We start from the raw sequence: 22,031 nt of genomic DNA on the forward strand, positions 1-22,031 counted from the left end.
ATGAAACACTGTGAGGATGAAACACTGAGGATGAAACACTGAGGATGAAACACTGAAGATGAAACACTGAGGATAAAACACTGTGAGAATGAAACACTGAGGATGAAACACTGAGGATGAAACACTGTGAGGATGAAACACTGTGAGGATGAAATACTGTGAAGATGAAACACTGTGAGGATGAAACACTGAGGATGAAACACTGAGGATGAAACACTGAAGATGAAACACTGTGAGGATGAAACACTGAGGATGAAACACTGAGGATGAAACACTGAAGATGAAACACTGTGAGGATGAAACACTGTGAGGATGAAACACCGTGAGGATGAAACACTGAGGATGAAACACCATGAGGATGAAACACCGTGAGGGTGAAACACCGAGGATGAAACACTGTGAAGATGAAACACTGAGGATGAAACACCATGAGGATGAAACACTGTGAAGATGAAACACCGTGAGGATGAAACACTGAGGATGAAACACCATGAGGATGAAACACTGTGAAGATGAAACACCATGAGGATGAAACACTGAGGATGAAACACTGTGAGGATGAAACACTGTGAAGATGAAACACTGTGAGGATGAAACACTGTGAGGATGAAACACTGTGAAGATGAAACACTGTGAAGATGAAACACTGTGAGGGTGAAACACTGAAGATGAAACACCGTGAGGGTGAAACACTGAGGGTGAAACACTGTGAGGATGAAACACTGAAGATGAAACACTGTGAGGATGAAACACTGTGAGGGTGAAACACTGTGAAGATGAAACACTGTGAGGATGAAACACTGTGAGGTAAAAGTACAATAGTTTGCCGGTTTGAAGGACCTGATATCACAAATTAAACCTGACTCTGACTCACCTTCTTCTTTTTGTAAATAAAGACATAAATCGTGTCCTCTCCTCCTCTGTGTCTCCAGGCTGAGGGACGAGTGGACGATCCGTCTGGACAACAGAACCAAACACCTGAAGAAACTCAACGACAGCGTCAGGAAGGTCCAAGAGGAGTCAGCTGACCAGACATGAGGTCCAACATATGAACTATGACATCATGACGTCACCAGAAGAATAAAGGGAATAACAACTCTGATTCTTTTCTCTCTGATTATGTCGAATTTAGTCTTTTGTTTGCAGGAATTATGAAACTAAGGGTGTAAATAATACGTTGTATACACAGTAAACATAATAAACTGTGTAGGACCGTAGAGATGTCAACACAAACGTGAGAATCAAGTTTTAATCTATTTAATAGTTCAACACAGTGAACGTGTTTGAGGACGAGCCAAGAAACAAACATTCAGACATTTAAACATAAACTCATCATTAATAACTCTTTTCTGTTTGTGTTTGTTTGGCATTAAATTAAAATATATATATATATATATATATATATATATATATACATATAGAGTATATACTTAACGTATTTCCCTATTTAAAGGGATACAATAAATATGTATCTGTAAATCTGCAGAGTGATTAGTACATGTCATATAATATAACATACAGTAATATAATAAGACATAATACAATGTAAAATATGTATGTATGTATGTATGTATGTATGTATGTAGAGTACATGTTATGTCTTAAAGGGACAGTAGTGATGTTTAGAAGTGTGGTTGTATGAGGTACTTCTACACAGTCAGAGTATTACTACAGTACAGTGCGCTGGTATTCCTGTCATGTTCTCATGCGCTCATAAAACCACACTTCTGTCCCTTTAGAGCCACCAGTTAGCGTGTTCCTTTCACAATAAGAGTCCTCTTGAGTGCTCAGTACAGGCTGTGGATGGGTAAGATGGAGGTGTTTTTGGTCTTCTCCAGCAGTTTCTCTCTCAGAGTTTGTTTCTGGACTTGGTGCCAGACGTACCGAGGGTTTTCCACCGGTGGAGGCGTCCCCGTCCCCGTCCCCGTCCCCGTCCACTCCACCTTCTCCCCGTCCTCGTTGCGTCTGACGTGGTCGGGCACCAGCACCACCAGCGTATTGAAGCACACGCCGTCCGTCTTCCCGTGCTGCCGGCCGTTGTGCTGCAGGCTGAAGGCGCCCAGCGTGTTGACGTCGTGGTCGTGGTACGCAGACGGCATGGCGTCCTGCACCACCATGTTGGCCGCCCACGTCACCGTGTGGGTCTTCACCGCCGCCGCCGTGGGGAGGTGGAGCACCGGGGCTGCAGGACACGGGGGGGGGTTAATACTATCACTATTATGTATAAATACATATATATATATATATACATATATACATATACATACATACATATATAAAGTTCATATACACATTTACAGAATAGTGTGGAATATAAAATACAGCTCTGATTAAAATCCGCTACCTTTGACGAGGAGGATCCAGATCTGCTCCTCAGCGCCGGTGAAGACCAGGACCAGTTTCTGGACCACGTGACGGCAGCTCAGGTCTACGGGCAACGTGACGGGATGCCAGGGATCCTGACGGTACCTGAATGCATCACAAACAGACAGACGTAAAAATGCTCTGTTCGCTGTAATGAGATAAGATAGAACTGTATTAAAGGATATTATAATAAAATAGATCCTAGGTATCTTTTTCAGAGGACATTAAAGTTTGTGTTTTTGTAGAAAAGGACAGAGACACACTGAGTGTCTTGTGTCAGATATCATAGACATCTTTAGCCTAGCTTAGCATAAAGGCTCAGAGAGCTTTAATGGCGTACTTGAGTCCGCAGTCGATGAGACGCAGGATGTCCCGTCCTCTCAGAGGGAGGACAGACTGTCTGTCCCACCACAAGGCCTGAAGAGACTCTTTATCTGCAGCCGACAGACTCTTCAGACTCCCTCCTGGAACAGAGAACACGTTTCACTTCATTGAAGTCGTCAATAAGTTCTCCTGACGATGGTTCTCCTCCAGTACTCAGTAGAACTTGTGTTTCTAGTCTCTGATCTCTGATCATGTTTCATTGTTAACAACTAATCAAGAGGTGAGCTAGTAACGTTAGCAGCACCGCTAACGGCTAACCAACGGAGGTTCACTTCAGTTACATTGTGATGCCTTCAGGCTCTGCTCAGTGAACATGAGTACTGGCTGAAGGTACATTATAACGTTATCGTGATGTGTTCACATGTAATCTGTAAAATGTAGTTTTGGTGGTGAACTTACCTGTGACCGTAGCGAGGAAGATGAAGCGGATCCACTGTGGTCCCTGCTCCTGGATCAGCAGCAACGTGATTGGCTCACAGTCAAACCCCGCCTCCTCCTTCACCTGCAGACAAAAACAAGAGCGTGAACCCAGGTAACAGTGTGTGTGTGTGTGTGTGTGTGTGTGTGTGTGTGAGAGTGTGTGTGTGTGTCTCACCTCCCTCCTCAGACCCTCCTCCAGACTCTCCCCCACCTCCACCCTCCCAGCAGGCAGGTACCACTGTTTGTAACAGTCCTGCTTCGCCTCCTGCACCATCAGCACCTCCTCCTGATGGACGACACACACACACACACACACACACACACACACACACACACACACACACACACACTTATAGACCCTAACACCAGCTGACTGATGAAGCAGACCGATGGACTTGATGGTGCGTCACCTTCTCGTTGAAGATGACGGCACAGACGATGTAGGTGACGTTCTTCCTCAGAGACGCTGGTTTGCTGTCTCTCTGCTCCAGACCCACGTCACACCCCGTCACCTCCGAGCCCTGACCGCCCAGCAGCCGCTCCACCTGCTCCTCCACCTGCTCCTCCACCTCCATGTCTGCAGGTACACAAACACACTTTAGTCCAGAAGTAAAGTAACATCTCAAAGTGTTTTATTACACTAAAGTAAAAACTTATTCTAAATATGGAACTAGAAATATTTCAAATTAGAATAAAAAACTAAAACAAAGGCAGTAAAATAAAACTAATTATATAACATAAACACAACTGTTTTTAATCTAGTATTTACGTCTCCAGCCAACATTTAATTTACATTTAATTTAGTCTCATTTTATTCCAATAATTCCACATTATTTTATTACATTTTAGTGTTATTTTGTCAACTTTTAATTAATTCCGTAAATGTTTTTAAGTAAGGTGCAATACAATATTATAAGTATTAATATAATACATCAGTACTTCATCACATTGATGCAATAACAATATATATAAATATATATATGCCATATATTAAGGAGACAAATATGATATGTTATAATATTAGTTCGTACTTCTGTTTATTCTTAGTGTATTATTACATTTAACAGTGCTAATAAAAGTATTTTTTATATTTAAATGAATGTTTATTTGATGTAAACAAAGCTTTAAAAATTTATTTTACTCGTCAATTAATAAATACTGAATTAATTGATTATTGTTGTTAATAAGAAGCTCAACATGCAGATTAATAATGGATTTATAAGCTAAACTAATTAGCTTCAGTAAGCTAACGTTAGCTTCATGTCGTCAGAAGAGGCGTTTTTTTCCACTTTCGTCAAACTTCCAAACCGGAAACGGGTTTTATGAAACACTCGGAAACATATTCAGAAATAAAAGCACGAACCTTTCTGTGATAAACGAGTTAAGTTTAGTGTCATTCACTGGTTCCGAGCTGACTGCTGCGGCTCTGTTTTGACATTTGATACCTTCAAGTCAAACCGGAAATCAGCATTCTCTTCCGGTTCGGTTTCTTTTCAGAATAAACTTGATGTGAAAAAAATCCCTTGTTTATAAATCAATTAAAGCTTTATTATTCTACTCTACCAATATGTATCTGATACACACCAGCTCATACATATTAAAAAATGCGTCATCACAACAATTTCTGGTGTTTTGACCAAGAAGGAATGTTTTTGATTTTATTATTTATTCATTTAAATCATCAGTTTACATTATTTTAAGGAATCTGAAATCAATATTCCTACTAGACCTTTTAATGTGTTGAATTTTTCTAAATTAATAACAAATAAAAAAGTCGTAATATTCCGTGTTTCGAAATGAGTATTTTATTGTGAAATCGTTCACCGGAAGTTGTAGTCTTCTGTAGTCTTCTGGCTTCACAGTGGTGTTGTAACTCGTAGTAAGGTCACACGGAGTCGGTTAGCATCAGCTAGCATCAGCTAGTAATGAAGTACTGGTCGTATTGAGGTTGATTACCTGACGGTTAACTTCACGGGTCTGAACCACAGATTGAACAGGTAAGTTGAGTTAACTAGTTTAACTGGTTTAACTGGTTGAGTTGTGTTACTGGTGTATCTCCCAGTTTAACTCACGTTAACATGAATGATGTGTTTGTGTTGGTTGTATTGACACGTTAGCAGCAAGCTAACAGTTTCTGTTCGTTCTTAACCTCATTAGAAACACATGGTGGTCAGTTGATCTGCTGCTAATACTAGCGCATACTAATATTGTTGTTTCTACTACTTAAACTACTGTAGTACTCAGACATAAGCTAGTATTACACCTGTATGTTTGTCTTACAACTACTACTAGTACTACTACTTCTACTACTACTTTAACTACTGTAGTACTCATACATAAGCTAGTATTCTACTTGTATTTATGTCCCACAACTACCACCATATCTACTACCACAATTACTACTTTAACTACTGTAGTACTCAGACATAAGCTAGTATTACACCTGTATGTTTGTCCCACAACTACCACCATATCTACTACTTCTACTCCTACTTTTACTGCTGTAGTATTAATCCATACACTATATTCCACAGCTGGTCCTCTCTCCATCCACTCAACATCTGTTCAACACCTGGAAACCTCAGACGACCTCTCAGCCAATCAGAGCGCCCCGTCCCCCCCTCATCTCAGAGACACCTGTGAGAGGACAGCGAGGATCGGAGCCCTAAAACGCCCCAGAGAGGAGAGAAACCGGAGCGCCGTGGTGCGTTCAGGGTCCTCTGTGATGTGCTGAACTTTCCCCTTCACTTCCACACAGTCAGAGTTCACAGCAGCCTCTGGTGGACGTTAGACGAACTGCAGCTGAAGACACTCCTGTCTTCCCGTCTGCCCGGTTCTGATCGGGGTCGAGTCGGTCCCGATGGCGCGGCACAGCAAGCTGCAGAAGCAGGTCCTGGTTCTGTACCGGCACTTCCTGCGGGCCGGTCGGGACAAACCGGGCTTCGTCCCGCGGATCCGCGACGAGTTCCGAGAGAACGCTCGCATCAAGAAGACGGACGTGATGCACATCGAGTATCTGTTCCGCAGAGGACAGAGACAGCTGGAGCAGCTGAGGGACGTCAACACCAAACAGCTGGGCTCCTTCTGCAAGCCTGCAGAGAACTCCTGATCCTGGTCCCGGTCCTGATCCTGGTCCCGCTCCTGATCCTGGTCCTGATCCTGGTCCCGGTCCCGGTCCCGCTCCTGGTCCCGCTCCTGGTCCTGATCCTGGTCCTGGTCCTGGTCCTGACTCACACCAACAAACAAACCTCTCATCACTCTCAAACTGTCATGCTGAGATGCTGCATTCAAGTCCAGTGGGAGAAACGACGGCTCAGCAGAGGGAACATGAGTGATGAATGGTGACATATTGTGGATGTTTAATCTGAAGTGTCAATGTTTTGAACATGAATAATCTGTGATAATAATAAACTCAGTGATGTGAAAATGATTCATGTTCCATTAATCATCATCATCATGTTAACAAATGTTAAAGTTACACGTTTAAATACTTTGAACCGCAAGACGCTGAAGCAGGACTCACCTCAGTTCATATTGTATCATAACAAAGTACATTTACTCAAGTACTGAAATACTATCTCCTGGTTGTTGTACTTTGGTGAAGTATTTTGGGTTTGTGGTGCTACTTGTACTTGTACTCCACTACATCTCAGAGGTAACTATTGCAGTTTTTACTGCACTGCGTTCATGTAGTAATAATATGATTTCACAATGAAAACATGATGAATGTATTAAATATATTAAACTGTCAAACAGTATCTGAAGGAGTTCTAATCATGGTGTGTGAAGAAATACTGAAATAAATCAACACAATGTTGACATGACTTGATAAATCAATGAAGACATGAATGATGTTACTGATGTGTCTCCTTGATAAATCAATGAAGACATGAATGATGAATGATGTTACTGATGTGTCTCCTTGATAAATCAATGAAGACATGAATGATGTTACTGATGTGTCTCCTTGATAAATCAATGAAGACATGAATGATGTTATTGATGTGTCTCCTTGATAAATCAATGAAGACATGAATGATGTTATTGATGTGTCTCCTTGATAAATCAATGAAGACATGAATGATGAATGATGTTATTGATGTGTCTCCTTGATAAATCAATGAAGACATGAATGATGAATGATGTTATTGATGTGTCTCCTTGATAAATCAATGAAGACATGAATGATGTTATTGATGTGTCTCCTTGATAAATCAATGAAGACATGAATGATGAATGATGTTACTGATGTGTCTCCTTGATAAATCAATGAAGACATGAATGATGTTATTGATGTGTCTCCTTGATAAATCAATGAAGACATGAATGATGAATGATGTTATTGATGTGTCTCCTTGATAAATCAATGAAGACATGAATGATGAATGATGTTACTGATGTGTCTCCTTGATAAATCAATGAAGACATGAATGATGAATGATGTTACTGATGTGTCTCCTTGATAAATCAATGAAGACATGAATGATGAATGATGTGTCTCCTTGATAAATCAATGAAGACATGAATGATGAATGATGTTACTGATGTGTCTCCTTGATAAATCAATGAAGACATGAATGATGAATGATGTTATTGATGTCTCCTTGATAAATCAATGAAGACATGAATGATGAATGATGTTACTGATGTGTCTCCTTGATAAATCAATGAAGACATGAATGATGAATGATGTTATTGATGTGTCTCCTTGATAAATCAATGAAGACATGAATGATGAATGATGTTACTGATGTGTCTCCTTGATAAATCAATGAAGACATGAATGATGAATGATGTTACTGATGTGTCTCCTTGATAAATCAATGAAGACATGAATGATGAATGATGTTACTGATGTGTCTCCTTGATAAATCAATGAAGACATGAATGATGTTATTGATGTGTCTCCTTGATAAATCAATGAAGACATGAATGATGAATGATGTTATTGATGTGTCTCCAGCAGTGAGGGTTGTCTGATGTAGCACAGTTCATCCTGTACTTTATTAAAGTCATCTGGTGTCACCACTGATCTTCATGTCTCCTCATATTGGGTTGTTGTTGTTTCAGTGACCTCAGAGCTCAGACTGGAGACGTTAAAGTGTTTCACATCTCTACCACTAGGTGTCACTACACGTGTGTTTAAAGCATACATGTTCTCATATGGAGCTGTTCTTTGTTCGTCATCTGATTGATACACATGTTTTAATGATGCTCCTTTCATCTCACACTTCATGGTCATGCTTCAGTTGGACTTTACTGTCGTGGGACTGCTGCCACCTGCTGGTGGACTCAAGAAGTCCACCAGCCTCACAGGAAGAGGACCAGGAACGGAGACCAGGGAGAGAGACCAGAGACATAAGACAAGGGACAGAGACCAGAGACAGAGGACCGGGGACGGAGACCAGGGACAGAGACCAGAGACAAAGGACCAGGAACGGAGACCAGAGACAGAGGACCGGAGACAGAGGACCAGAGACAGAGACCAGAGACAGAGGACCAGAGAAAGAGGACCAGGGACAGAGACCAGAGACAGAGGACCAGAGAAAGAGGACCAGAGAAAGAGGACCAGGGACGGAGACCAGGGACAGAGGACCAGAGAAAGAGGACCAGGGACAGAGACCAGGGACAGAGACCAGAGACAGAGGACCAGAGAAAGAGGACCAGGGACAGAGACCAGAGACAGAGGACCAGAGAAAGAGGACCAGGGACAGAGACCAGAGACAGAGGACCAGGGACAAAGGACCAGAGAAAGAGGACCAGGAATGGAGACCAGAGACCAGAGAAAGAGGACCAGGGACGGAAACCAGAGACAGAGAACCAGAGACAGAGGACCAGAGACATAGGACCAGGAACGGACACCAGAGACAGAGGACCAGGGACAGAGACCAGAGAGAGAGGACCAGGGACGGAGACCAGGGACAGATACCAGAGACCAGGGACAGAGACCAGAAACCAGAGACCAGTGACCAGAGACCAGAGACAGAGGACCGGGGACAGAGACCAGAAACAGAGACCAGAGACAGAGGACCAGGGACAGAGACCAGAGACAGAGGATCAGAGAAAGAGGACCAGGGATGGAGACCAGGGACAGAGACCAGAAACAGAGACCAGAGACAGAGGACCAGGGACAGAGACCGGAGACCAGTGACCAGAGACAGAGGACCAGGGACAGAGACCAGAGACCAGGGACAGAGGACCAGGAACAGAGACCAGGGACAGAGACCAGAGACAGAGGACCAGGAACAGAGACAAGGGACAGAGACCAGGGACAGAGACCAAGGACAGAGACCAGAGACAGAGACCAAGGACAGAGACCAGAGACAGAGACCAGGGACAGAGACCAGGGACAGAGACCAGAGACAGAGACCAGAGACAGAGACCAAGAACAGAGACCAGAGACAGAGACCAGGGACAGAGACCAGGGACAGAGACCAGAGACAGAGGCCAGGGACAGAGACAAGGGACAGAGACCAGAGACAGAGACCAGGGACAGAGACCAGAGACAGAGACCAGGGACAGAGACCAGGGACAGAGACCAAGGACAGAGACCAGAGACAGAGACCAAGGACAGAGACCAGAGACAGAGACCAGGGACAGAGACCAGGGACAGAGACCAGAGACAGAGACCAGAGACAGAGACCAAGAACAGAGACCAGAGACAGAGACCAGGGACAGAGACCAGGGACAGAGACCAGAGACAGAGGCCAGGGACAGAGACAAGGGACAGAGACCAGAGACAGAGACCAGGGACAGAGACCAGGGACAGAGACCAGAGACAGAGACCAGGGACAGAGACCAGGGACAGAGACCAGAGACAGAGACCAAGAACAGAGACCAGAGACAGAGACCAGGGACAGAGACCAGAGACCAGGGACAGAGACCAGAGACAGAGGCCAGGGACAGAGACAAGGGACAGAGACCAGAGACAGAGACCAGGGACAGAGACCAGGGACAGAGACCAGAGACAGAGAACAATATTAAAGTAAATAATTCATGCATAGAAATCGGTCCTGATCTTATAAACAGGACACAGTATAAATACCACAGACTGTGTATAAATACTCAATGCAGTTTGTTAAAGAGGAAACAGACTACAGAGAGAAAACTCCTCTACAGTGATGATTACTGTCTTTATTAGTTATTAGTAGTATTAGTTACCATGATGATATTATATTTATATTATATATCTCCAGCTGTGATCAGCTGATCCTCCGTCATCAGAAACAGACGTAGCTTCACGTGACGCACCGAGGAAAGGACGTCTCTTATCTCGTTTCCTCTCTCCTCGTGACGGCCCCTCCCTTCCTGCTCCTCTTTAGTTTCACTTCTGGAGCTCGTGGTGTCGCAGCTTCTTCTTCTTCTTCTTCTAAAGGTTAGTGATAAACTCTTTTCACTGAGGACTCTTGGAGGACTCTTTGGTCCTTCGGGTCCAGCAGAAACTGGTTCAAGTGGTCTTCAGAGGAGGACCAGTGAAGAAGAACAGAGCAACACGTCACAAAGTCTTCAGTGCGCGTGTCGCTCCTTCTCTCCTTCTCTCCTCGTGAAGGAACCAAAGTGACTTTTGAGTTCAGTCTCGCGAGAAGAAGTAACAGAAACACTTGATGTTTTTCTTCAGTCAGCTGAACTCAAATGATTTAAAGTGAAGTTTAGTGTGTACAGGATGACGTCTTCGTCCACCCTGAAGCTGCCGCACATCCCTCCATGGAGTACTTCCGGTCCGGATTTCAAAGTAAAGGATCGCGTGAGTTCCAGTTTTCGTTCTTTGTGATCAAGGAACAGAAGAGTAATTTAAGATCCTGTTATTTATTACTATTTAGACTACAGTCAGTACTACTATGAAGTATTTTACTGTGTACTTTGTGAATTAAGACAAAAAGAATGAGTCTTGGTCTCTGAAGGAACTTTGACATTAGATTATTCACATAGTACACAGTAAAATACTTCATATTAGTACTGACTGTAGTCTTAATAATAAATAACAGGATCTTAAATTACTCTTCTGTTCCTTAATCACAAAGAACTCACGCGATCCTTTACTTTGAAATCTGGACCGGAAGTACTCCTTGGAGCGATTTGCGGCAGCTTTAGGACGGATGATGACGTCATCCTGTACACACTAAACTTCATTTAGATTTAGAGGAGCTATTGTTCTCCTAATGTTTGTTATTATTATTGATTATGATTATGATGATGATTATTGTAATGTGATAAAGATAAAGACTTTAAAGTGTTTGGAGAGCAGGAATGAGCTCACAACAGTTTAGAGTCATGTCAGTAGGCATCAGTATAAACCACCTGTAAAGCAGTAAACGGTGAGCTTCAGGTTACGAGTCACAATAAATGATGCACACTACATTGAGACAACACATCACTAAACATCTGCAGATGAAAGCTCACAGTGTTTCATTGAAGGGTTCAACTAACAGCCAGTTGAGTCCACTTTCCTCTCTCAGCTCTGGATTCACTGACGCTCCTTTCTCTGGACTCCTCACTCGTCTCCTCACTCGTCTCCTCACTCGTCTCCTCACTCGTCTCCTCACTCGTCTCCTCTGTCAGCGTGTTCTACTAGATTACTGTCAGACCTCCAGGAGACACACAGAGAGTTCAGAGAGATGCTTTTACTTTGACAGTCTGTTATGTTACAAACACTGAAGCTACTCTAAGTGGCCGTCTGCATGAAGAAGATGTTCAGCTGATATTAAACCGTTTGATAAGAACATCAACCCAACAAATAATGATGGTGTTTTATTGTGAAAAGCTGTAGACGGTGAAATGAGTCAGTTGAAGGTGACGGTTTCCCTTTGAGCCACCAGAGGGCGACAGCTCCACTAACAGCCTCATTGAGAGGAGGCATCAGTGTGACTCCATCAGAGAGAATCAGGACGTTGATGTGAAGGAGGAATGAGTGCTGATGTGCTGATCAATGATTGGACGGATGCTTTCAGCTCTGCTCTCAGTGGTTCCTCTACACATGAAGGTACAAAGTGATGTGGATCCAGCAGCAGCTAACGAGGTCACATGACTGATTCTGGATTCTTGGACTAGCTGCTTCATGCTCTGACTGGATGTAGTAGACGTGGAAACAGAGGAACATTTCAAACGTGGAAGAGCTTTTCAAAGTCAGTCCAATAGAAGTGAACGGTGACGTCATCCCAAAGAAAGGCCAATAAAAAGCCACATGAAGTGTCTTCCTCTAGTCTTCAAACAAGACAAAAGACTAGAGAGCATTGAGAACGTCACTTCTTAGAGATGACTCTGCAGCTCAACGTGACGACAACATGGAAACTGTCCCATGAGTGTGTTCAGTGTTGAGGTGAATGAGCTGTGTGTGTTTGTCCTGATGAAGAGACATAATGTTGTTGTGTTTGTGTGAAGGTGTGGACTCTGCTATGAATCAGTGTGAGGACAGAGAGGAGGGAGTCCCTCCCTCTACAACCAGACACACCAAAGCTCAGAGGTGAGATGACCATCTCTAACTGTCCATGACTCAAAGTCCTTCATCCACTGACTCTGTTTCTACATGTGACCAGGACCCATCAGGGACCACACTGTCCTGGACCTGGACCAGAGCCTGAACCTGAACCTGGACCTGAACCTGAACCCAGCTGTGTGTCCATGAAGAGTGACTGGTCTATGCCTTATCTTATTAACTTCAAAGATGGACGCCACTCTGTTGATCAAAGGTGAGGATTTCAAACTGATGAAGATGTTGATGATGAAGATGTCAGAAGGTCACTCAGGTAAAACTCTGTTACACCACATGGTTCCTCTCTTCATCCTGATTGGACAGCATTACTCTTCAACCATCATGGTCACCTCACTGCATCACTTCCTGTCTTTGCTGCACTGAATACAGCTTCAACATCAACACTGAAACATTTCTACATGAAACATTGATTTAATGCTAAATGTCTCCTAAAACTACCAGAGTACAAATACACTGAGTACAGTAGGATTATTACATCACTGAATGTATCTGGTGTTTCTATCAGGAGGAAGCTGGAACAACCTGGACCTGGACCTGGACCTGGACCTGAACCTGGACCTGAACCTGGACCTGAACCCAGCTGTGTGTCCATGAAGAGTGACTGGTCTCTGCCTCATCTTATTAACTTCAAAGATGGACGCCACTCTGTTGATCAAAGGTGAGGATTTCAAAGTGATGATAATAATAATGACTTTATTTAAATAGCACCTTTTCAAAATAAAGTTACAAACTGCTTCACAATAAAACATGAAAGCAAATCAGAAACAATCAAACCGTAAAATAAGATTTTAAATCAATAAACAGATGTAGAAATAAGTCAAAGGGTGAAAGTGAGTCTTCAGAAGAGGTTTAAAGAGGAGACTGAATCTGCCGGTCTTAGATTAGCAGGAAGAGAGTTCCACAGCTGAGGGGCCCGGACAGCAAAGGCCCGTTAGTAAGGTGTGGTGTAAAAACTATAGAATAGTAGCGAGTGAGTGCTGTAATACTGAAATAAGGAAATGTGAGGAAAGAAAGTTTGTCTTTGGAGTATTTATTGTCTGTGCAGAGAAGGTTCAATCATCCCACTGAGCGCCTGTGTGCAGTCTGAGGGATGAAGAGCCCCGTGTGCAGGTTTGAACATCTTATAAAGGACCAGTGCACAAGGGTGGGGGGGTAGGAGGAGTCCTCACTAACATCTGTTTCTGTTCCTAACCCAAACATTCTGTGCTTCACTGCCTGCTCCCCCATTCACTTACTTCCTCTCATGGAAGCAGAGCAGACATCACATATATGGTCCTGATATACACTGAAGCTCACACTAAGTCACACATATGGTCCTGATATACACTGAAGCTCACACTAAGTCACATATATGGTCCTGATATACACTGAAGCTCACACTAAGTCACACATATGGTCCTGATATACACTGAAGCTCACACTAAGTCACATATATGGTCCTGATATACACTGAAGCTCACACTAAGTCACATATATGGTCCTGATATACACTGAAGCTCACACTAAGTCACACATATGGTCCTGATATACACTGAAGCTCACACTAAGTCACACATATGGTCCTGATATACACTGAAGCTCACACTAAGTCACATATATGGTCCTGATATTGTGTTGGAAAAAAAATCCTGTACCCGCTTTGCGTGAGTCTTCTAATGCTGAAATACATAATACCAAAAACCAGGTTGTCTTTTAAGTATTTATTCTCTGCGCAGAGAAGGTTCAATCATCACAACAGAATGCGTTCAGTCTCAGTGAGGAAGAACCTCGAAAAAAGTGAACAAGCTTTCTTTATACAGAGTAAAGGTGGGGGCCGATGGCCAACGTTACAGACATCTCAGTCTCAGACTTTTGGTCTCAGACTGATGGAACAACAAGTGAAAACAAACGGCCAGCAACCAAAACAAGCAGCCCAAAGGCCTCAGCATGAACGTTCTCATACAACACAGTTAGTTATCTATGTGAACAGAGAGGGAGAATTCTTCTTCTGCACAACAGAGACACGGTGAAGTTCAACAAAGTCCAGAGCAAAATGACTTCTGCATGAATACAATATACTGAGGAGAAATATATACTACGTAAAAAATGACCATTACAATCCTCCCCTTGATCATTACATTAGATCACTACAATAGTATATATTCTCTGCTAGAAGTGAGAACATAAGTCAATAATATTTCATAACGATTTTAGTTAAGGGCATCATTAGTAGTGAAAACACCAAGCCTGTGGAGGAAACAATCTTTATCATAGTTGTGAAAAGTGTCTAATTGTGCAGTCGTTAGAACAGAGTGCTCATGGGAATACAGGAGGAGTTGATGGGACACTGATTTATTGATGGTTCTCACTGAAGGACAGTCTAACAGACGGATTGACACGTAGCATCATCTGGACAGTTCACTAGTTAGTTTGGTTAACATTGGCAGGCGAGACTAGAGAAGTTGACTGACATGTAGACAGAATAATTAAAGTGTTGAAAACACAGATTTCGTTGTAGCCTGTCGTCAATCAGGGGCATATCAAAACATCAACACATAATACTCAAAATGGTTTACATATGCACATCATTAATCAATAAGGTTAAGGCATTAGCTGTTTTTTTTTTTTAAATTGTAGGCAAATCTATGTTGCAGCAAGCTAGGGAATGTTAACATGAACATGGGAAGAGAAGTCTCCTGAGATGAGGTGAAACACAGACCCTCTCTGTAGAACAGTATCATAAGACAACATATCAGTGAGTTTCATAACAAACAATAATCAAACAACTTAAACGATTTGTAAGAAATTCTATCATATTACCATAATGCACATTCAGAATCAAGTGTCAGTTTAATCGATTCCTTTATCAGGTAAACTAAAGAAAAGCACGAGCTGTTTTATGAGATCATATTTCTCAGATAACAAGCTGGTATAATAAACATAAGTATTACACAGAAATGTCACTATTAAAGTACTACTCCTCTAAGGGAGGAAAACAGTCGGGCATTGAAAACAAGTCACATGTTGCAGGATCGGCCTTTTTCCTTCTTTTCTAACAGCATGTCTACGGCTAATTTAAATCAATGTAGTGTATTCATATCACATCTTATTTGCCGTTTAGTTAAATTACAAACCGTTTCTTTAATCTGATGGTTGCTGGTTTTTGGTTCTATGTTATTTGGTTGCCATGGTTTCTCATGCATCAATTATTAGGAAACACAATTATTATTGGACAAAAGTACAGAAAACCCATTGAACCTCTTAGGCCACACCCCCCCGGACCGTGGAATGGGTGCCATGGTGCTGGAGATCTGCCTTCCATCAACGTTACTTAGGTGCTTGATGAGTTGTTAGCAAACAATACATTTTCTTTAAAATACAAAAAACTGTGCACTCTTTTGTGTACCATGCTGAATTAATACAATAACATTCCATATTTCTTTGCTTTATTTCCACTGACCGTTACTTTAAGTCTAGTCTTAAAATCCTGAAATCTACAGATGAATGATGCTACTTAGTCTATTCTGATAAATCCCTGCTGTGATACATCATAACGTATTGTATTGGAATTCCTAAAATAATAACTTAATAAAACACAAATATTTATCGCTGCAGTTCTTTTACATTCCTTAATGCCAGTTAACAACTAATTTGAATACAGTGATATTTATATTATTTAATGTAGAGGCTCAGCTCATCATGTTATCTTGAGTTTAGATAGTAGATAGTAGATACTTTATTCATCCTGCAAGGGGGAATGTGTTTGTTACAGCAGCAGAAAATATACTAAAGCAATTAAAGTAAAATAAAAGTTTAAAGTATAAAAATGCACAATATATACAATAAAAATAGCAGAGTAAAACTATAGAATATATACAAAAAACATGCACAGTAGTGTATACAATGAAATAGAATGGTATCATTACCAAGGCTAAAATAAACAGTAGTGCAAAGATTTAGATTTAGTATAAGAGGTGCAAAATGTTCTAAAACGTTTGTACTCATTGTATTTAAGTTGTGTTTTTATTTGCTTTGATGATACATCAAGATTTTGATGACCAGTTGAAGAAAGGGATCATAACCTGCATGGAACAGTTACAAAGTAAAAGTATAAGATTCAATCTTATTCAATCTCTTATCACTGGTAGAAGACTGGGATTTTGGTAGTCTTTTAGACAAAGGTTGTGGTTTTAAACAACGTTGTTGAATATTAAATTCTGTACAAAATGTGGATAACACATATACTTAAAACTACATATCTCCCCTGTACCAAGTTATCTCTGCTGTGAGCTAATTTAGCGTACTACTGGAAGAGAGCATGTGGCAAATGTCTGCAATAATTGAATATCATAAGTGAGGGATATTTCTGTAGGCTCACCTAGCATAAGTGTTGTGAGCTAAAAAGAGTAACCTGATAATAAAAAAAATTAAAAAATGCTTGCTTAGTCGTAGCATCAGCTGCAGCATTTCCTGTTGAAATGGGATCAGAAGCGTTCGTGTGAGCATCACATTTCATAACACAGACAGTTTTAGGGAATGCATTCTTTACTTGTCATCTGAATATAAGAAGTTTTCCTAGCAACTATGACAAATGAATTCATTATTTGTCTTTACTTAAGCATGAATTTGCATTTATTGCCCTCTCAGAAACATGGCTTACTGAGGACTCTAGATACATCTTTAAAATAACAAAATAGAGTTCAGTTCACCGTGTAGGAGAGGATGGATCTGGAGGTGGAGTATCTCTGTTTATTCATGGTGATTATGAATTCAACAGTTTGTCTTTACTTTAGTTACCTTTTCCCTCTTATTTTTAAAGCAACATGAGTTACAGAGTTACATGAGTTCTGTATTCACGATTAATAGAGCTAAATATATTAATACAATAATGGATAATACATCGTTCCACAGTAATGTTAGGCACATCTAATGTATTAATCTAATCTAATGTGTGAAACGGCAGAAAGGAACCATGAGCTCCCCATGTTCCTGAGTCAGAACTGATGTCATGTAAACGTCTCTTTGGTCAACGTACTGAGTGAACGGTGTGTCTAGTTTAAGTAGTCCAAGTGTCAGAGCTCACAGTAAAGCTCTTCATGTCATTAAAGCAGCAGTCGAGGAGTCAGTCCAGGTCAGTTTGTTCTGAGCAGAAAGATGTTCACCATGAATCATGGGAGAGAGGGATGCCTCTCTTTGTGAGAAGTTTAGGATCCACCGATCTAATATGACGTCATTCATATAAAGCTCATCATTGTTTCTTAGTTGTGTTTTAGGCACATTTTGAATTGCCTGTATTCTCTTGGGAGAGAGAGTTTTGTCCTCTGCTGTGATCACATGTCCCAGATATGAAACTTTATCCAGAGTGAATTTCAATCTGACGGATAGCCTTGTGACCATTTGCAGACAAAAATTTAAGTAGAATAACTGTAATTGTGAATTACTGTAATCTGCATGCTTCTTCTGTGGGGCTGCAAATCATGATGTCATCAACATGTTGTAACAAGGCAGAACCATTTGGTAACTATAAATTAGCCAGATTGTCTCTCAAGACACTGTTTAACACCAGGGCATTCTGGGTATCCCTGAGGACACCGGGTCCCTTTAAATTAGAAGCTACCCAAAAGTGACTCTTTGTGCACAGGTACAGAAATACAAATATAAAAAAACATTGGCCAAGTCAAAGACGGAGAAACTGTGTCTGGAGGGATGAGTGACATCATGGTGTGGATTAGAACTTTGAGGCGCTCGTGATGCACCGAAGCATTAACTGATTGTGAATCTTAGACAAATCGTCACTCAGTCGGTTTCTCCAGGTCTGAATTTTCTTTACCTGAACGATTGGTGTGCGCAACACCAGAGAATCATCACAAATCAGATTTTGGGTGAACCACCAAAGGTGTCACACCCCTCACCAGTCCTACGTCATATTTGTGTGCAGACCATAGAGAGGAAGGCACCTCAGACAGCTCAGCCATGTTTACAGACGGAACATTTCAAACCATGGTGTGTGTGTGTGTGTGTGTGTGTGTGTGTGTGTGTGTGTGTGTGTTTATCAAACATAAGTTGAGTTACTCTTTTACTGTTAACATTGATGTACATCATATTCTATTCTGTATACATATTACTGAAGTGAGTTGAGTCTTACTGTGCAGCCAGTCAGACATGTCCTTCCATCTCCAATAATGGGCCTCATGCATAGGACACATAGGACACATAGGACACATGTGTGAACTCCCTCTTAAACAACCCAGATTGTGTGGGAGACAGAGAAACAGAGACAGCAGCAGCATTTTCTGTCCAATAAATGTCCATCATACATAATTTCTCTACCTACCAAATGTATAGGGCAGTGATCAGACGGTAGAAATGAATGTTTGTCTGTGATGTTATCTAACATACAGGATAAGGGCTTTGTGTACATTTCACTAATTGGTATTCCCCTGAGCCAATCAAGAATGTAACATATTTACCTTTAATAGTTAACGTGTCTTGTGGTAACTTTCTACAAACTTAGGTGTGAGTGGTGTTTGTATGGTTTCTAATGTGTGTATTGATGTACAAGTTTGTCATAGTCAGAATCTAAAGTTGACTCACCCTCTGTGTTGTAATGTGTGTGCGTTGAATGGTCCATCACTGAGGTCCGCCCCTCCGCCTGCTCCTCCCCTTGACTGCTGATGTTGAGCCCTCCCACCAGTCCTGTCTCCATGGAGATTGTGGGCCGTCCCTTAGACAATGTCCAAGTTGCCACTTTTATGGCACACAAAGTCTTCAGCCGGTGTCTGTTTTCCAAAGTCAGTTTTGCTTCTCTCCTGTCATGATCTGATTCCATCGTCAGCTGGGCCTCCTCCAGTTTGAGCTGATGAAAGTCTTTGCTGGTTCTCTGTCGTTGATCTGCTCCTCAGCGTGTTCAGCATCTTGTAATATGGTTGCAGTCTTCCATATCACACAACTCTCTTCAGTGTGATGTTTTTCAGATTCATAGATGGCAGGAAAGCCTTCTTACAAAGTTCTGTGGTATATCACATATTCCAGGTTGATTACGGCTGGTGTGAATGCCGCACATCTTTTATGATAACGCACAAAGGAGGTCATAGTTCTCTTGAATTCTGTGAAGTTGCTCTTTGAACTCTCCACATGAGTCATGGCTTCTTCTTCTTCACGTCTTCTGTCTCTGTAGTAATGTCCTCTTTGTCTCACGTTCAGATAATCCAGGTTCATATTGTCACCAGTGTTCATTGACAGGCTTGTAGCTGTGAGCGTTGACATGGTGCCTGTAGGTTTTGATGAGTCTCCTTCTTCTTCTTCATCCTTGGAGTGTTGAGTGGTGGGTTTGGCTGTAATGTTGTTTGTGTCTGGAGAGCAAACAGCAGCGGTGTTGGAGACCAGATCAGGATCCACTCGACCATGTAAAACAAATTCAAAACAAAAAACAAAAACACAGTTCAGCAGTATATTTTCCTTTTCTATCAGTTGTATGTGTCTCATTCAAACACATCTCTTTCTTTCTTTACCTCTTGGACATCACTTCATCTGTTTCTGCTTCTCCTTTTCCTCTCTGCTCCAGACACGGGTTGAGTTGATCACATTTTTGTCGTAGGCTAAAGTTGCCTTTTCCAGGGAACCCCAATTTTATCCATTCTTCCAATTGTTAGACCGTCTGATTATCTTTGTCCCACATGTATTTTATTATTGGAGGTAAGACCTTGGCATCGGGCTGCTCAGGCTCATTATATGACTTTTTATCATTTCCAAATGTTTCACCTTTATCTTTTATTTTTATTATATATATTTTTTTCATATCATTCTCTTTTCTTCTTTTCTCTGTATATAATTTCTGTATCAGATTGAGACTGAATAAACCTCCCGCAGGAAAACCGTTTACTCATTTGTTTGGATGCCGGCAACTCACCTCCCCATATTTGTTTTTCATGAACATGACATTGGGCCCATCAGGCGGAGTGTAACCTGGCATTTACTCTTACTAGCCCCCATATCTTCACTTTTTCACTTATATGGGTCTATCTATCTCTTTCAACAATATAAACACAGTCGTCACCGTGAGTTTCAAGATTCGTTTCTGGCACAATCTGAATAAAAGCCGTTGCTCTAGACTCCCAGTCTAAGCCGTTATATAGACGCAGTTGTCCTTACGGACTCTTTGTCTCTTTGGTCAAGCGACTTACCGCCTAACCCCAAGATGGAGCAGGCGCTAAATGCTCACCTCTGTTTCCTAGCATAGGTCAAAGGACTTCGGCGCTTAGCGTACCTCCCTCCAAGGTCTGCAACATGCAACACTAAACACCCATCCTTGTTTTCCAGTTCTCCTTTTTTAGACAACATTTACTTACAGACTTTCGTTTTACAAGTCCAAGGACTGCAGTGCTCAACGTCTACCTCCTCGAAGGTCTGCAACATGCAACGCTAGACACTCATCCCTGCCTCGTTATCTACGGGTCAAAGAACTTCAGTGTTTAGCTCCAAATCCCAAACACTCACCCTTGTTTTCCAGCTACCCAATCGTCACTGCTCAGAAAAATGCTAAATTACTAAAATACGAGTTGCGCCAACATCCTCAATAAAACCCCAAGAAACACATAATAAAACCCCAATGTGCATAATATCAGATAGCTTTGCATAAAGTTTTCTGTTCTTTCTTCACAATTTCAGCGACTCACCAAATGAGAATTTGTAGTTATTTGGACTCAACGGGTCCTTCAGGATCCCAGTGAAGACGACCAGGACAGGGATCGGGCCTCTCTCTCTTAAATTTGTCTGGAGGTACGCAGAGGCAGAAGGGCCAGTTCACCGATCCCTGTTGGCTCCTGACGATCTTGCAAGGGATGCTGTTTGTGACGCCAATTGTGTTGGAAAAAAAATCCTATACCCGCTTTGCGTGAGTCTTCTAATGCTGAAATACATAATACCAAAAACCAGGTTGTCTTTTAAGTATTTATTCTCTGCGCAGAGAAGTTTCAGTCATCACAACAGAATGCGTTCAGTCTCAGTGAGGAAGAACCTCGAAAAAAGTGAACAAGCTTTCTTTATACAGAATGAGCAAAGGTGGGGGCCGATGGCCGATGTTACAGACATCTCAGTCTCAGACTTTTGGTCTCAGACTGATGGAACAACAAGTGAAAACAAACGGCCAGCAACCAAAACAAGCAGCCCAAAGGCCTCAGCATGAACATTCTCATACAACACAGTTAGTTATCTATGTGAACAGAGAGGGAGAATTCTTCTTTTGCACAACAGAGACACGGTGAAGTTCAACAAAGTCCAGAGCAAAATGACTTATGCATGAATACAATATACTGAGGAGAAATATATACTACGTAAAAAATTACCATTACAATATACACTGAAGCTCACACTAAGTCACATATATGGTCCTGAT

General features: G+C 41.7%; 3 protein-coding genes across 5 annotated transcripts in view; 2 read left to right on the top strand and 1 right to left on the bottom strand.

The window, feature by feature from the left end:
• Window positions 1-1,241: 1,241 nt before the first annotated feature.
• On the bottom strand, window positions 1,242-4,620 carry nudt18 (nudix (nucleoside diphosphate linked moiety X)-type motif 18). Its single transcript, XM_068703034.1, has 7 exons — window positions 4,532-4,620; window positions 3,579-3,745; window positions 3,344-3,454; window positions 3,148-3,250; window positions 2,705-2,828; window positions 2,345-2,469; window positions 1,242-2,182 (listed from the first exon to the last, which is right to left on the bottom strand). Exons 1-7 carry the CDS (start codon window positions 4,563-4,565, stop codon window positions 1,788-1,790), a joined length of 1,059 nt encoding a protein of 352 aa, XP_068559135.1. The 5' UTR covers window positions 4,566-4,620; the 3' UTR covers window positions 1,242-1,787.
• A 408-nt stretch (window positions 4,621-5,028) lies between these two features.
• On the top strand, window positions 5,029-6,598 carry sdhaf1 (succinate dehydrogenase complex assembly factor 1). Its single transcript, XM_068703059.1, has 2 exons — window positions 5,029-5,165; window positions 5,703-6,598. The coding sequence occupies exon 2, from the start codon at window positions 6,029-6,031 to the stop codon at window positions 6,275-6,277; it is 249 nt and encodes an 82-aa protein (XP_068559160.1). The 5' UTR covers window positions 5,029-5,165; window positions 5,703-6,028; the 3' UTR covers window positions 6,278-6,598.
• A 3,870-nt stretch (window positions 6,599-10,468) lies between these two features.
• LOC137866820 (NLR family CARD domain-containing protein 3-like) overlaps window positions 10,469-22,031 on the top strand; it is a 65,894-nt gene continuing 54,331 nt past the window's right edge. The window contains exons 1-4 of one of the 3 annotated variants that reach the window (XM_068702972.1): window positions 10,469-10,543; window positions 12,547-12,628; window positions 12,702-12,854; window positions 13,164-13,316. In XM_068702972.1, the coding sequence (XP_068559073.1) occupies window positions 12,561-12,628; window positions 12,702-12,854; window positions 13,164-13,316 (374 nt within the window). In that variant the 5' untranslated portion in view covers window positions 10,469-10,543; window positions 12,547-12,560. Of the gene's footprint in view, window positions 10,544-11,309; window positions 12,629-12,701; window positions 12,855-13,163; window positions 13,317-22,031 lie in introns of those variants that run through there. The other 2 variants (XM_068702971.1, XM_068702975.1) reach the window with 2 other exon arrangements.

The sequence above is a fragment of the Cebidichthys violaceus genome, unplaced genomic scaffold (assembly GCF_023349555.1).
Source record: "Cebidichthys violaceus isolate CVI_PGR_0920_01 unplaced genomic scaffold, fCebVio1.0.p SCAF_9, whole genome shotgun sequence".
Lineage (NCBI taxonomy): Eukaryota > Metazoa > Chordata > Actinopteri > Perciformes > Stichaeidae > Cebidichthys > Cebidichthys violaceus.